The 18,152-nt window shown below is 37.3% G+C and overlaps 1 protein-coding gene across 1 annotated transcript in view; it reads right to left on the reverse strand.

Annotated features, from left to right (window-relative positions):
• CLVS2 (clavesin 2) overlaps window positions 1-18,152 on the reverse strand; it is a 102,175-nt gene that overhangs the window by 51,183 nt on the left and 32,840 nt on the right. Inside the window, exon 2 of the mRNA XM_020986971.2 lies at window positions 16,486-16,660. Within this exon, the coding sequence (XP_020842630.1) occupies window positions 16,486-16,660 (175 nt within the window). The remainder of the gene's footprint in view (window positions 1-16,485; window positions 16,661-18,152) is intronic.

The raw sequence follows: 18,152 nt of genomic DNA on the forward strand, positions 1-18,152 counted from the left end.
ATGAAACACCGGAGGAAGGGGGTACTCAACAAACAGAATTTTTTCATATAAAAAGTTTTGTCCTTAGAGAGGTTATATATTAATTACAAGGATGCTGCCATTATTCAAAATATTTTTGTAAATCTTCTGAAATTACTAGCAGAGCTATTTATAAGCTATTATAATATAAATTGAATCTACTTTACTGCTTAGCTCATTTTTTGACTAAAAATGATATTGCTCAGCTTGATCATCAGTCTTATTTATTAGGCTTACCTTTGGACTACTTCCAAAACTTACATCTGGTCTCAAAGAATGAAACTTTGCTACTTTTTAAAACCTCTGAAGGCAAGTTCTAATGAATTCCAAAATTGTTTTGAGCCTTTACAAATAAAAAAATCTTTCAAACTGATTACTTTGATAGACAATACCTGTTTGTGTATGCAAGTCTGGTACAATCAAATACGCCTACAAGATCTATATCATCAATGTGGGTATTCCTTCCCACAATGCAGATTGCAATTCAGCCATCCAATAGTGTGCTGATAAATGTTTAACAATCAACTCTCCAGGAAAAAAAAACTATGCATATCACTCTTTTAAGTTAAATCTGCATTATTAACATTTTTACCATCATTTTCTTAAGTCTAGGCAATCAATAAAGCAATTAATCAAGCCTTGATTTGTAGTATTTGCTAATTTCTGGGATGTAAATTCTCACACTGAAGATTTAACAACTGACTCTCCAAAGTCAGTTTGAGCTGATTCCAGAATACCTCTTCATTCATCTCTACCCATCTTGTTGGACCCCAGTCCATGTTCTCAAGTAAATTCACTTAAGGGCTAGGTCCTTCCACCCTTTCTTTTGACATCGGGAAGATATCAGTGGAACACTCAGTCTGTGTATCAAAGAATTATAGAAAATCTGGAATGTGGGGGTTATTGGTTTTTAGGCCTTGTTACATTTCATTATATTTCTTCAAACTTCACTTAAGTAATGTGTTCCCTTCCAGCTCTTCCTAAAGAGATGCAAAGTGCTTTATGAATTATGGTGTTTATAAGATCACAGGATCCTGGACTCATAACTTGAAGAAAACACAAAGATCATCTAGTCTAATCTCCCTCCCCTTGCAGGAATACTCACTAATCCTGGCAAATGGGTAGCTAGGTTCCATCTGAATGGCACAAGGCATGGGGAACTTACTGTTTCACAGTATAGCAATTTCCACTGTTGGACAACTCTGACTGTCATTCCCGAATGAGATAAAATCTTCACTGTAGCTACCACCCTGGATCTGCCCTCTGCAACTGTACCAAATAAATCTGGTCCCTCTTCCACATAGCCTCCCTAACATGTTAACATTTTGCAGCAAATCACAGAAGGTTATAATTTGTACAGTGACTTCTCTTGTCAGGCTATGTCTATACAGGCAAAAATTAGTGGAAAAGTAAAGTAACAGTCTAGGGCTGCTCAGTAGTGCAGTGAATAGATTACCAGGCCTGGGTCAGAAAGATTCATTTTCTTGAGTTTAAATCTGGCTCAGACACTTACTAGCTATGTGACCCTGGGCAAGTCACTTAACCCTGTTTGCTTGAGTTCCTCATCTGTAAAAAGAGCTGGAGAAAGAAATAGCAAACCACTCCAGCATCTCTACCAGGAAAACCCCAAATGAGGTCATGAGGAGTCAGACATGACTGATATGATTGAAAAATAAGTTATACTCCAAATAATTCAAAAGGCATAAAAACACACTTTTCCTTACTTAGGTAAATATTGTGGGGAAAATGTGTTGCTTGAGCCATGTGGAGGGTGGCTTATAAATTATTTGTATAGTTGCTTCAAATTGCCACTTCAAATAGTTGGCTCTGGGCAAGTCAATTCCCCTCTTGGGGCCTTTGTTGTTGTCATTTTTAAGCTATAAAAGGAGAGGTTGGACATGATCTTTAATGTCCCTTGCAATGCTAAAATCCAGAATTGTAAGTACTGAGCATCTCCTTTATATCCTATATTTTTCCTTATCTGTGCTGACATCACCAGAAAGAGAATTCACATTACATACTACATATGCACCTCGTAGTTCCAGTGGCTAATGAGTAGGAGTTACATGCCTACTTACTCCTTACTCAATTTGCTAGTTCCTGTCCTTCCACCTGTCCCTCAAATTTAGATTCTGTCCTTAGGACTCTCTCGTGCCTCTACACTCTTTTCTTAGAATCTCACTCAGTCCCATGGCCTCTGAAAATGCAGGTGAATCCTAAATTTACATCTCCAAACTCCCTCCCCCCAACACCCACAATTTCTTGGCAGAGAACTCCAGGCCTACATTGCCTTTTACCTTCTGGGCACCTCCCCATTGGAACGTCTAGCTGACAATTCAACCAAAACATATTCCAATCTGAATGCAACATCTTCTACCCTAAACCTTTCCCTTCTCTCAACTTCCAAGGTAATTCAATCCAACAAGCATGTATTAAGGATTTTTTATGTGTAAGTCACTGTCCTAGAGCTAGTTATATAAAAACAAAGCAAAATACAGACCCTGGGCTCAAGGAACTTACAGTCTACTGAAACAATACAATATATAAAGAGATAAATACAGTATATAAACAAATATGTCATTATTTAAAGAAGAAAACACTAACAATTATTTCTATGAATTATACTATCATCCTCTTAATCAAAACCAAATTCATCTCTGACTTCCTCACCACCCATATCTAGTCAGTTACCAAATCATGTTGAACCAAATGCTAAAATATCTTAAATATGTCTCCTTATTTCCACTTACATCCTAGTTTAGGCCCTCTTTATTATCATCATAACATCCTCTTCCTGCCTCTGGTATCTCTTTTTTCTGATTGACCTTTCATACAGTTGCCAGATTAATTTTCCTAATGTAAAAGTCTGACCTCAAAATCTTCAGGTGCTCCTCATTGCCTAGAGGATAAACTATAAATCCCCCCTAACTAATCATTCAACCTGCAATTTGGCTCAAACTTACATTACTTGTGTGACTTTGGGAAAGTCATGTAACCTCTCTGGGCCTCAGTTTCCTCAGTTGTGAAGGGGTCAGACTAAATGACCTTTGAGGTCCCTTCCAGGTTTAGCTCTGTGTTATTACCTTTCCAGATTTGTCTCACTCTATAGTCTTTCACTTCTTCTCCATTCCAACCAAAATCCATGGGCTCCCTCCCTACACTCTCTTGCCTGCTTTTCTTTATTTAAGTTGGTCTCTTTTCCTAGAATGCAACGCCTCCCAAACTCCATTCCTCTTCTTTCTTCAAGTGCTAGCTCAAGAATCACCTTCTCCACCACAGTATTTCACGTTGACAAAGCACTTTTCGGTTACAAAGACCGAAAATGGCCCACCAAGGCAAATAGAACAAGTGAGTACTTTTGTCCTCATTTTACACATGAAGATGAAGCTCAGATAGGTTAAATGATTTCACCACCATCACATATTAAGTGTGAAAGCCAGGTTTCTGACTCAGGGTCTTTGAGTTCCAAGACCAATTCTCTTTCCATTATAATGCGATGCTCTCTCAACTAAGTCAGTCAGTTCATAAGCATTTATTAAGCCCTTACTACGTGCAGGGCACTGTGCTAAGTGCTGGGACACAAAGAAAGGTAAAAGATGGACTCTGCTGTCAAGGAGCATACAACCTAATGGGTAAAATAATATGCAAGTAACTATGTACAAACAAGTTATATACAGGATAAAGTATAAATAATTAGCGGGGAAGGTGCTAGTAGTGAGGGAGGTTGAGAAAGGCTTCCTGTAAAAGGTAGGATTTTAGCTGGGACTTGAAAGAATCCAGGAGGCAGGGATAAGGAAAGAAAGCATTCCATTCATGGGGCACAACCAGAGAAAATGACTTTAGTCAAGAGATGGAATGTCTCATATGAGGAATAGCAAAGAGTTCAATGTTACTGGATCACAAAGCACATGGGAAGACTGTGTAAGGTATAAGAAGACCAGAAAGGAGAATGGTGAAGGGGAGGAGAGAAGGAGGATATTATGAAGAATTATGATCATCAAACAGAGGATTTTATATTTGTTTAAACCTGGAGGTGATGTGAACCCACTGAATTTTATTAAATGGGGTAGGAGGTAATATGGTCAGACCTATGCTTTAGGAAGCTTACTTTGACAGATGAACAAAGGATGGCCTTGAGTGGGGAGATCCTTGTGGCAGACAGATAAACCAGCATGTTATTACAATAGTCCACTCATGAGGTCATGAGGGCCTGCACCAGGGTACCAGCAGTGTCAGAGGAGAGAAGAGGGAGTCAAGAAGTGTTACAAAGGCAAAACTGACAAGTCTCAAGTGTCTCATAGCACTTTGTCTAGAACTCTCCTTTGCCATTATCATATTCTACCTTGTATAGCACTCGTACAGATACTTTACTGCTCTTATTAGACTACAAGCTCCTTGAGGACAGGGCTATCACTTTTCATTATTGTATCCCTGACACCTAACATAGAGTAGAACTTAATGAATGTTTATTGACTTTGACTGTTAAGTGAGTTGAATGAGAGAATGAAGAGCAATTTTAATGTAACCAAAATTGTTTCTAAATGGCATTAAACAAATGTAGCCATGGCAGAATTAATTTATCCCATTACCAAAGTTCCTGTATCCACTGTCTGCCTACTGAAAAGTGTTTTTATGGCTCTCCTCTGCAATAGCACATCTGTTGGTAGCTTTTAGGAAAGATACGAATAAGTCTATTTCAGGGGAGATAAACTCAAGTAGATCTCTGGCCCCATGTAATAAACGAAGCAATTTTGGAGTTTTCACCCATTTTATTGTAAGCTATTTAAGCTGCATGGGAAAGGAAGCACACTTAGCTCAGCCAGCTCTGCATGTGATGAACAAAATGCCACTTTTTTTTTAAACACACTGCCCTTGTCACTGTTTCTGAAATAAGGTTCTATCTGTGCATATACAAGGTGGAAACAAAAGCACCTGCCTCCAGGCTGTCTGAATGAATACAGTTCATGAGCCTGTGTGCTCATTTTCAAAAGAAAAGATGCTCATTGTTAGCGCAAACCACCATCTAGGCACCATAATGCTACTTGTGGACTCACACAGTATCTTTTATGCTCTACGTTGCTACTGCTTGTCCAAAATATAAAAAGCCAAAAACCATTGGCAGGCGAGCAGACATCAAAAAGAGGACTGTTGTGAGGCACAGCCTTCCTTCACTTTCCTATTAATCTCTTCTCCATTCTGTGCCTCAATGAGCCTTGTCTCACTGCTCACTGCCCTCCCTCCCTCTTCCCCAAATAATGCACACAGCACAGGCAGCATTGTGGTCTGCTGGAAAGAACAATGGACATAGAATCAGCAAGGTTGGATTCAAATCTGGATGCTGGCATCTCGTTGCTGGCAAAATAAGCCTAAATCAGCCTTACTTTCCTGGACTGAGACTTACCACCCTGTTTCAGGCCCTTATCACATCTTGTCTGGACTTTTGCATTAGCCTTTAATTTGGTCTCTCTGCCTCAAATCCCATTACACTACAATCCATCCTCCATATAGCCACTAAAGTTGATTTTCCTCAAGCACACATCTGTCCATATAACTAAGTACTTTACAGAGGTTGGCAAAGCACTTGGCAAATATCTTATGTAATACTCCCCCCAACCCTGTGAGGTTGATGTTATTATTATCCTTGTTTCACCAGTGAGGAAAATGAAGTTGACACGTTAAATGACTTGCCAAAGGCCATGTAGCTAATAAGTGTCTGGGACAGGACTTGAATTCAGGTCTTCCTGACTGAAAGTCCTATAATCTACCCAGTGCACAACCTAGCTGCCTAGGCATGCCCATGTCATTTGCCTACTCAAAAAAACTCCAGTGGGTCCCTATTGCCATTTGGATCAAATACTAATTCTATGTTTGTTTTTGAAAGCCATTTGCAACCTGGTCCCAGCCTATCTTTCTGACCTTGTAACACATTTCCATATTCTACATGCCAGCCAATTGACCTTACTGTTGTTCCTCACACAAACATTCCACCTTCAATGCTTGCTTTTACACTGTCCCCCAATGCTTGGAAAGTATTCTTTCTTTACTTCGAACACTTAGAATCCCTTATTTTCTTTAAAACTCAGCACAAGGAGCACTGGCCCTGAAATTAGGAGGACCTGAGTTCAAATCTTGTCTGGGACAGACACTTAACTAGCTGTGTGACCCTGGGCAAGTCATTTAACCCTGATCATCTCCAAAAAAAACCCCAAATAATAAAACTCGGCTTAAATACTACCTTCTATATGAAGCCTTTTCTGATTCCTCCAGTTGCTAGTGCCTTCCTCCTCCCCAACATTACCTCGCATTGATTTTGTATATCCTGATATTTGCATGTTTCTTCCTCCATCCTAATTAGAATTAAACTCCTATTTTTCCTTTGTGCCCCCAGTACCTAACATATAGTAGGTACTCAACAACCATTTGTTGATTGACAGATTGACTGAACTGCAAAATGGAGGTGTTAGTAATAAGAGCAGAGATCATATATTACACACCGTATCTCATTTGAAGACCACAGCATCCCTATGAGGTACTTCATGTGATCATTGTCTCCAGCTCACAAATGAGAAATCTGAAGCTCAAGGAGGTTAATGATTTGCCCAAGGTCATATAGATCCATCAAACTGTGAGCTTTTTTTTTTTTGTTACCTGCTTAAGGTCACACAGCTAGTAAATGTCTGAGGCCAAATTTGAGCTCAGATCTTCCTGACTCCAAGGCTGGTGCTCTATCCATTGCACCACCTAGCTACCCCTAGATTGTGAGCTTTTTGAGATCTGAGACTGTCTTTTTCCTCTTTGTGTACCCAGAGCTTAAACCAGTGCCTGGTACACAGTAAGAGCTTAATAAATGTTTATGGATGACACACATAGGTGGTAAATATATGAGGTTAGATTTGACACTAGGTCTTCCTTACTAAAACCAAGTCCTTCACTCTATCCATTATTCCACACTGCTCCTTAACCACATATGCTACCTCCCTCATAGCGATATTGTTGGGAAAGCACATTGGAGGCTTGAAAGCACTATAATGATTTGAGTTTTTATTCAAACATGGCAAAAACTGTAAGTAAGAAAACGAGCCTTAAGAAGTTTAGGCAGGTATTGAAGAGGATGGAGCTTTTCACCACTTGGTCTAGAAAACAGTATCCCAAGTCGTGGCCATGCTCTTAAGTCCTTGGCACACACTCTCCCTTGATGTCATTGAAGATCAGTTCAACGGAGCCAGCCAAGTGAGAAGTGAGGCCCTGCAGAGGGTGCTGCATTCTATGTAACCACATCCAACAGCTTGGTTCTGGGGCCTTCTGTAAAGGGAAAGATTTGCTCTTAAGCAAAATCTCCCTGCTGATGGCTGTATCCCTTTGTTCATTCATTTGAGGTGCTGACAGTATCTGGTGCTGTTTTAGGCAGTTGGAAATGGAAGCATGACAGAGAGCCTGTATACAGCCTGTTAAAAAGCCAACTCATTACGTTCCCAAAGCTAGTTTCATTCCAGTCAAATCTTCTGCCAGTAGCGACCATGCTATCTCCATATTGGGTACTTTGGGGCAGCTGGAGTTTAGGGAATCATGCAAAGTGGTACAAGTCAAAACAGAGAACGGGTCAGGAAAATAATCAGAGACCAATAAATAAACATATCTGAGTGCAGAAAAGTTAGGGTGGTGATAGGAAAAGGTCATAAATTTTAAAATTCATAGTTAGAGTTTTGGATCAGGAACTGGAGGCTGTTAAAGAATTCTGAAAAAGAATATGACAACTCTCAAAGAAAATAATACTAATAGGGATCAAAAATTAGAAGTCTCCTCCTTAGGCTTTGATTTTTAACCTTGTACTCACTATAAATAAAACCCAGTCATAGCTATTCTAGGCATCAGCAAATATTTCTTGTTCTACTTAGCTTCACAGACTTATTTTCATAAAGGATCAAAAAGTCATATTTACTTAATCTTGTGTTGACTTTTTAAAAATTTATCATTGAAATTTTTATTCACAAGGATTTAACTTATAATTAAGTGTGCTAATTACAACTGTTTGACATCCTGATGGGCTTTCTTTTTTCTTTTTTTTCTTAATTCTGAATTTCACAAATAAAAAAGAACATTTTCATATGAAAAAAACAGAAAAAGAGGATTTTATATGGAACCACATATCTTTATTACCTACTGCTCATTATCTTTTGAATCTGAATTTCTTTCTATTCTCTTCTGTTCATTTATGTAAATTCTTCACTGACCTTTTCTTTCTTTCCTTTTTTTTTGCAGGGGGGAGACAACACTATCATTAGCTCCACTCTCCTCTTCCAAAAAATTCTCCCCAAATGAATAAAAAGAAAACACAATCCTTGCTTATACTGACATTCTTAGATGTTTCCAGTTCCCATGGTTACCCTAATCAAACAAATGTGACAAATATCAATGGTGTTTTGGATTTTTTTTTCTCTTCTCTTTCTATTGAAGCTCAATATTCTTTCCACAAACACGGAGCTAAGTTACATTAGTTAAAATGACCTGCTAAAACCTCCTGATATTCTTTGGTGAGACACCCCACACAGCTTCAAAGTATTGATATCAATTTTTGATTGGGAAAACCAAAATTGTTCTTCTAATAAATTGAAGTAATTGCTCTACACCCAGATTCCATTCTGCTGGGGCAACCCAGAAGCTGTGCAGTAAATTACACAACTATCCCCTTCTCTCCTTTTACACAGGCACCATCTAAGTTCAGTCTTTGATCACTTCTCAGAAATATTGCACTAGGTTCCTAAATAGTTTCCCTGTTTCTAGTCTATACTTTCTCTAGTCCATCCTCCTCACAGTTGCCAAGATAATCTTCCTAAAGCACAGGGCTAATCCAGGTCTCAAATTATACTATTCTCAAGTTGATTCTGTGATTCTAATCAAAGGAGGTACCTTTTGGGAAGGAGATGGATTTGCCAGCAAACCAATGGGGAATAAGGTTAATACCTGATATATAATATTATGTTTTAAGGTTTGCCTTATTTTTTTATTTTTTTACTTTTTATTTTATTGCTTTTATTATTAAAAGTATTTTACATACATAGTTTCTTTTGATCCTCTCAACAACATTGTCAGGTATTATTTTTTCCCATTTTATAGGGAGGAAAGAGAGAGTCAAAGGAATTAAGAAAGTTGCTTCCTATCCCACAGAATTCTGCCTTGATCAGAGTACAAATCTGAACCCAAGGTTCTAAACAATGGAATTGATATACAGACTGTCCCATTAACATATAGGATATATGCATGTGTGTGTATTGTGTGTATGTATACAGACATATATACACAGTGTATATATGTATGTATTTATATATTATATATATGCTTTTGTACACACACACACACACACACACACATATATATATATATATATATATATATATATATATTATATATATATATATATATAATATATATATATATATATATATAATGTGTATGTGTAGATGATCTACAGCAATTCATTTAAACTGGCAACTTAAGACCATGGAGAGACTGTAATTTGAGATCTCATTGCATTAATGAAGGAAGAATCCTCATAAATTAAATCACAGACCTTTTGAAGGCCCTGGGCCTGATGTCACCCAAGGGCAACCCCAGTGACAGCGGTGAACATGACAAATTTGGTTCTCTGAAGAATGTTTCACAGTGAGTCAGTGACTGTGAACATTAGCATTGTCATTATCCAAATACATGCATGAAACAAATTTGATGCAGAGCACCAAAAGCAGCACATGGGAGACCTATATTTCATTCAATTCAATTTAATAAACACTTAATAAGTACCTACTATGTACAAAGCAGTGTTCTAGACTCTACAGGAATAAAGAAAAATGATTAAATAGTCATTGTCTTCAAGAAGCTTACATTCTACTAAGGAGATATTATATGTATATGAGTAATTATAGTATGAAGCAAATTGAGACAAAGAGAACTAAGAAATGGAAGGATGAGGGAAGGTTTTGTGAAGAAACTATACCTGCAATGAATATCAAAAAAAGACAAGGAATCTTAGGGGCAAAGATGATAAAATACATTCCAGGTGACACTTCTCATGATACTTTTTTATCTTAAGCATAAACATGTACTTAGCAAGAAGTCAAAAGAAATAATAATATTGCTATGAATATATTAAATCATACGTAAATGCATATGTGTACAAATGTGTGTTTTCACACATACATATATACACATGTATGCATGTGTACACATTCATGCACACATACACATATAGACAGGTATATGTGTATATATTTGCATGTGTTTGTATTGTGTGTATATGCACACAGATGTGTATGTATACATATATTTAATATATTAGTACAGATATTATAATTTCTTTTGACTTCTTATTAAGCAAATGGATATGTTTACAATAAAGTGTAATTGTGAGAGGTGCCACACCTGGAAAGCACTCTATCATCTTTGGGTGTGTGTGTGTGTGTGTGTGTGTGTGTGTGTGTGTGTGTGTGTGTGTGTTTATGGAGAGAGACAGAGAGACTGATCTAATATTTCCTGGATACATGTGTGTGCATGTGTGTGCATATATGCACATATATGCAGACACATACATATATGCATATGCATATATACATGTACATATTTTATTGTTGTTGAGTTATTTCAGTCATATCCAACTCTTCTTGAGGTTTTCTTTGAAAAGATAGTAGAGTGGTTTGCCATTTCCTTTTCCAGCGCATTTCGCAGATGAGGAATTGAGGCAAAAAGGGTTAAGTGACTTGCCCAGGATCACATAGCTAATAAGTGTCTAAGGGCAGATTTGAACTTACAAAGAAGAATCTTCATGACTCCAAGTCTGATATTCTATCCACTGTGCCACCTAGTTTCCCCATACAGACGCACATACCTACACAAATATCTATATGTGCATTTGCATATATCTTTCCAAATCCAATGCTCTTTTCATTCATACAGGCTACTTCTCAGGGAAATTGAAACTCTAAGGAGTTAAGTGATTTCACCAAGATTACACAGTGAGGTGATGGGAAAAGAGCCTCAGGAATTGATTTCATTTTGCCAAAAACTGAAATTCCTAGGTTTTATGGTGGATAGAGTGCTAGACCTGGAGTCAGGAATTCACAGGCCGGCCTTAGCTACTTACAAACTATATGACCTTAGGCAAGTCATCTGACCTCTGTCTGGTCCCTTCTCCTATCTATAAAATGAGAATAACATCACGTATTTCCCAGGGTTGTCAAGAGGATAAGGTGATAGACTATTTTTAAAAAACACTTTGAAAACTTTAAAGTCCTACATAAATTCTAACTGTTATGTTAGCAAATATTAATATAGGATGATGTGAAAAACAGCCTTGGGTACAGAGATAAAGAAATCCCAGGAACTTCATGGTGCTGGGAAGTAAGAAGCTGTTGCCAAGACTAACCACAGGCAATATTGTGAAAAAGGCAAAGTTTGCCTCAAGACTCCCTGCTTCTTCTCATATTCTCCAATCACAATCTCAGATGCTGGTTCCTTAATTATGTCCCACAGATACCGGGAATGCCCTAATTAAAAGCCTCACACTTCATGGCATTGACTTTTTAAAAGGATTTTGTGTTTATATTATGTGGCTCTATGTTATATACAAATAAAATATCACAGATAATAAATCAAATGTCTTCCTGCATTTGTTGAAATATCTTACAGGTCTAGTGCAGTATACCAGTGATCTTAATTCCAAGCCATTGACTCACATTCATTTCCCTGTCATTGCACTTCTGTACCCCTAAGGCTATGAATTAAATTCCATCCCTACTTGTGCGACTCCCTATGGCAATGTATGGAGTTATGGGGGGGGGAATTACTGGAGCTATGTTGGGGAAGATACTAAATCCCCACCTTATTAAACTAAAGTATAATTGATAATGATAATTTTCTAATTGTATCATTATACTTTCACAAAAGCAGTATATATTCTGCATAATAACATATTTAGAAAATGAACAGCCCAATACCATGAGTGCTGGAGTGATGGCCCCTCTTCTCCATCCTACTGGCAGTCTTTCTTGACTACTGTTTCAATTCTTTAATGCAATTCCCTTAATAATCTAGCCTTTTTTTCCCCAAAATACAAGTGTCACCCAATAGTAATAGCATATTTTTTACTGACGATAAATTATGATTATGGAGCTAACTTTGGGACATTTTAGTAAATCTCTGTCTAATAACATAAAATGCTGTTATTTCATTTGATCCTTACAACAACCATGTAAGTTATTATGCCTATTAAAAAAAAAGGAAGTTGAGGCACAAAGAGATTGACTTGACTAGGATCATACAGCAAATAAAATCAGAGGCAAGAGTAGAAGAACCTAGGATGTCCTGACCACGTCCAGGACTCTATCTACTAAGCCATACATAATTTTCTCAAAATTTGTAGATGAAAGCAAACTGAAATTTCATACTTTTCTTCCTAGATATAGATATAGATATAGATATAGATAGATTATAGATATAGATAGATTATAGATATAGATATAGATATAGATATAGATATAGATATAGATATAGATATAGATATAGATATAGATATAGATATAGATATAGATATAGATATAGATATAGATATAGATATAGATATAGATGGCATAGACATAGACATAGACATAGACATAGACATAGACATAGACATAGACATAGACATAGATATAGATATAGATATAGATATAGATATAGATATAGATATAGATATAGATATAGATATAGATATAGATATCACATTGGAACACTTTCATGACCTATGATGTCCACTTCTTTCAATTTTGAGAATACTCAGTGTTTCCATTAGAGTGACATTTCTTTCAGCATTTGTTAGAATATCCTGTGGGCACAGCGTGGTATATTGGTGAACTTAATTGACTTGCAAGAAGTTGACCCAGGTTCATTTCCCTGTCAATGCACATCGAGGTGGAGAAAGAGGTTGAGGAGACGGGAAAGAAAAAAGATAAAAATTTCTAATGATACTAAAGAGAGTAAGCTAAGACCAGGACAATATAAAGAGGAGTAATAAAGGGACCCAGATGCTGCAAGGGGACTCCATGGTGACCTGAGAGTGTCATGGGGGAAAAAAAGAGCTAAATGAATGACACATTAATTATTGGCCCAGTAGGTGAAGGGGGGAAAAGGTGAAAGGGCCTCTGTTGGTCACTAACAAAATAGCTATAATCTGCAGAATTTATAAATACAGACCAACAACAGCACCCATTAATAATTTTAAAAGGCTCATGATCATTAGGACAGAGACAATTGGGAGCTCAAAGACAAACCTGATCATATATATTATTTGTTTGTATCAAACCCCATGTATGATGATAATGAGATTAGAACGGCTGTATTTGGTTAGAAAGGCACGGATGTCATTAGAGGCTCACTGCCTCACCAAGGGAGATGATGACCAAGTGGGGGGCGGAACTATAAAATATTCAATCTGTGCATAGAGTTATAGATTTAGAGCTGAAAGGAACCTCAGAGGTGATTTCTAACCCTTCATTTTCCCAATGAAGAAACTAGGGGCAAGAGATGTTAAGGGGCCTATTCTAGATTAAGCCAGTAGTAAGAAGTAGCATTCAAATCCAGGTTCTCTGAGTCCTGAAACTATGGTATTCCTCCTATACTATGTATGCTGCTTCCCAAGTTCTAATAGATCTCTGTGCGGCACCAAACACATCAGCAGCTTAGAAAGAGAAGTCAGTTTCTATTAACCAGAGCAGGAAGAAGTTTTACTCTTACCAAAAGGCTAAGTACTTCTGGTCTGCTGGGGAACAGCATGTCTTTCCCACAGGTAAGTAAGCTCTCCTGCATAATTCTTAGAGGTATGAGCTTAGAGGTGTGGGCATGTAGGGCAAGGACAGGGACAAGATCACTTGTTCACATGTATGTGTAATCCTTGAAGCGGTAGGAGCTGGTGGGTTATAAATAAAAATAAGTGTGGCTGAAGTAAATAATTTCTAAGGGTTTTTTATGCTGTAAGATCCCAACTAGGGTAATGCAGACCAAAGAGAAGGGGTAGCCCTGGAAGAAATGTGTAGGACAGGTAATTTGTTCAGCATTTATCTGTTACCATGAGGGACCTGACTTAACTTTAGTTCTTAGCTCTACGGGATTAGCAGCTAAGGTCACTTGGGCAACTCCTTGACTATCTACCGTGAAAGTCAATTCCTCACTCTCCCAAAGTTAAGCTGCATTTAAGCAAACAAACTCTAAACTAGAGAAGGACTGAATTGGACTATGAGAGACATCAAAGTAAGTCACACAATGGCTAGGTATACTCTCACTCAGACTACTACTATTCCCTGAAGAGCTGTTGAAGTCAGATAGTGATGTCATTCCCAACATACAAGCTCAAGAGCCCGTGTAAATCTCTGGATGGGGGTTGAATCACTTCCTCTCTGAGAGCATAAGCATGGCTTCTGAACACTGAGGCTATTCCTGTTATGTACCATCCTCAGTCTTCCAATGAGCTACTGTCATGGCTGTGGCCTTACCCAGCTGGCAATCTTCCAACCATATCACAGTTGTTTCTTGGCTGTCTTGTGACAATTTCCTTTCACCTGTGAAACGCCATCTGGTAGCATCTCTGTGAGAGATCATACTAGCAGCCAGAACCTACTAGCTAGATCTCTTCTTGAAAGAGGTTTTAAGTTTGCATGGGAAAAAAGAAAAGCTAAAGAAGAAAATCAAAGTTTCTTATCTGCAGCTACAGACACATTGTTGGTATTCTTTCTGATGTAAGGGTAGGGAATCAAGCTGAGTTATAACAAGAATGATAGGTCATTTATCATCCTGTGTAATTCCATAATGAATCACATATAATTCCAAAAGATAAAGACAATTTGTTTTGGTGACGGAAGAGGATTTTCACCTTGCTAGCAAGAGGGCAGATTTAAGGATAAGTATTACCTTCTCTCAATTTTTACACCATTGTCTGTCTCCTCAAAATTAAAAAGGGTGCTAAGGCAAGTTACAAGCCCGACTCACTGGAAAACCAATAAGGAGAACTGAGTCTGGAAAAATCCCCTCAGGAGCAAAAAGAATCAACTTATTTGACTAACTCTGGGTCATCAAACCAAGGGGTAAATTTTATTCAAAGAAGATTCTCCACAGTCAGAACTGACCCCTCTCAGAGGTCTCTAAACATCTATTTAATATCCTAGAGACAGTCTCTGATTGCTGTGGAGCAGTAATCTTAATTCTTCTTGGTTTATTCTTTGGTTCATATAATATGAAAAAAAAGCTTAACATATTTTAGTGGTGTCAGTGTGTCAGAAAGACTGACTAGTTTAAAAAAACTGGCTTCTGCAGTGGCAAAGGTTAGGAAGCTAAACAACTTTCAAATGGGTAAATTTAAGTTGTAAAATACAGAGAATAAATGCAGAATGCTATTGTTAAAATCACTTTCATGACTAAAACTTTGCTCTTATATTAAATATTTATAAGGCACTCTACATATTCACAACACTTTACAAATGTTCAAAAGAGTTGATCATCTCAACTAGAAAAAAGTTTATGCTAAGAAGGAACAGCTTTTCTAAAAATCAAAGAGACATTATACAAATGAAAAAGCCTGATATTAACAGATATTTGCTGGATATTAACCAATAATTTTTTTATAATTTCCCGATCAGGCAAAATTGATCTTACTCCTAAGTAAGCAGCCATGCCTATGTAAACATTGAGGAAGGCTTTCTCCACATAACTAAAAGTAGCTTGTCAAATTGCTTGGGAATCACAAAGGTAAATATTCAGTTTTAAGAGGTTTTAAGTTTTCTTAAAGTCTGATTTAATAGTCATCCATTTAGGAAGTGCCAAAACACAGCTGATAGTGCCTAACAAACATCAGGTTAACCAGAAAAATAAGTCAAGTTTCCGTGCAGAAACATTTTAAAACAGTAGAGAACCACTACTTTAAACAATATCTGGACTGAAAATATGATGGCATTTACCTTTTTTTATCTGTGTACAAAGATGTTCAAGGGGATGTTAATTTGTATGTGAGAATTACAGAAGAATTCATTTTAAGACATTCTGTGATTTAGCTGCCTTACCAATTCATATTTGATGACCATCATGTAAATTGGTGAGCTCTGTATTGATTCTATACAAGCAGAACCAAACATAACACTTAACATAATAAAAGGAAAAATGCAGCCCAAATTTTAAGGTTCTTTGCCACAGGAACTCCAAATGCTATTTGTTCCCCCATACTTCCTTCCCATGGAGCTAACTACATTCAATGATAAATTGAGCTCCATATTTTCAATCTAAGTCTATCAAAGACTTCCACAGGGAATTACATTATTGAGTTACACAGACTGAGAATCTAGCTGTAGGATTAGATGAGAACATTGTACTTCCTCCTTAGGTTTGACTACAGATGTGAAGCACAGAATCAGTGAGTTGAAAGCACTAGGGAGTGTGTGTTTCATAAATTGTTACCTGGAGGCCCTCTATTGCTAATCTCAGCATGCTCGGTGTGAGTTTAGAGGCCTGCTTGAAGGTGAAGTTACTCCAGTCTATGATCAGAACAAATCCATTCACTTGTAGTTCTGGATCTTCAATCATGGCTTCCAAAGAAAGAAGTATGGCACGCAAAATATCCACTAAGGTGTACCTACAGGCAACAGAAAAAGTACTAATTAAGTCAGAGCACTATTACAACAGAAGCCTCAGAAAGTCAACAACATACCTTGAAATGTTCCTTTTAAATGCCTCAACAAATTTGGAAGGCTTTGCTTTTAAAAAGCCATTAAAATATGTCTGGTGGATACATTCTCAAGGGAAATATTACATTTCCACAATACATCTGACAAAAAAAAAATCTATGACAAGCTAGAAAAAGCCATAATTGGTTACATTGCAAAATATGAATTATCTTTAAATTACTAGGTTTGCACACTATATAATCTATTTAATTACAATTATAGAATAATCTACATATATTGTGCAAACCTTTCAGTCTTTAGCTACCGTGTTGTTGTTAGTCATTTTCTACTCTTGACGACCTCATTTAGTGTTTTCTTGGCAAAGATACTGGAAAAGTTTGCTGCTTCCTTCTCCAGCTCATTTTACAGATGAGGAATTGAGGCAAACAGGGTTAAGCGATTTACTTAGAATCACGCAGCTAATAAGTGTGTCTGAGGCCACATTTGAACTCAGGAAGATGAGTCTTCCTGACTTCGGGCCCAGCACTCTATCCACCAAACCACTTGACTGCCCACTCATCTTTGGTAGTTCTCTGTTTTACTACCACAACCTGCTTGAGGATGCTACTTCTAAAAGAATCCCATCATTCTCACAGAAGATGTTTCCTGACTCCATGTTCTAGAATCTCCTCATGCAGAGTAAGAGGGACACCTCTATAAACGATAAGACCATCACACAGAAATATCTGTGGTAAAGGTAATATTTACTGAGGTTGAATTTATTGCCTAAACTGACTTTCTCTTTTCTCTTAAAAAATTAAAAAAGGGGAGGGGGGAATAAAGAGAGAGAAAACTAATAAATATGAACTTTTAATACAAAATTCAACCTTCTTTAATATAATTATATTCTAATTGTGGAGACCATGTTTTCTTCTAATATTTGAGCATATTGAACTTTAAGAAAACACCCTACATAATTACTTAATAGTTGTTGGGTTCTATTTCTCCCTTCATACCAGAGGGGCACTATAAACTAAGCAATCTTGTAAGCATGTGATCAATAAGAATTCACAAAATACATACTATGTGCAAGGAACTGGAGTGGGCACTACAGGGCACGAATTAAAGGTAAGCCAATTGTTTATTCCCCTCCTTCCTCTGTCCTTTCCTTACAGTCATAGCAGCCATCCTATCTCAGCTCATACTACTAACACAATGGCCTTGAAAAAGAGCTCAACTTTGCTCGTTGCTGTTTGTATTTTGAATTGCCCTCTGGGGAACCATCAGTAACCACCTACCACCAGAACTAGTGAAACATGGTAGTAATATTGAAGGGATTTCTGCTATCCTCCTTCTAAGATAACCTAGTGAGATTCTATAGATTTTACAGCCAGGAGATAGCATTAGTCATCATGGCATATGTCACTTTTACAGGAAGAAAGAACTGGTTTTCCCTCCCAA

The sequence above is a fragment of the Phascolarctos cinereus genome, unplaced genomic scaffold (assembly GCF_003287225.1).
Source record: "Phascolarctos cinereus isolate Bilbo 61053 unplaced genomic scaffold, phaCin_HiC Scaffold_5;HRSCAF=322, whole genome shotgun sequence".
NCBI classification, from domain to species: domain Eukaryota; kingdom Metazoa; phylum Chordata; class Mammalia; order Diprotodontia; family Phascolarctidae; genus Phascolarctos; species Phascolarctos cinereus.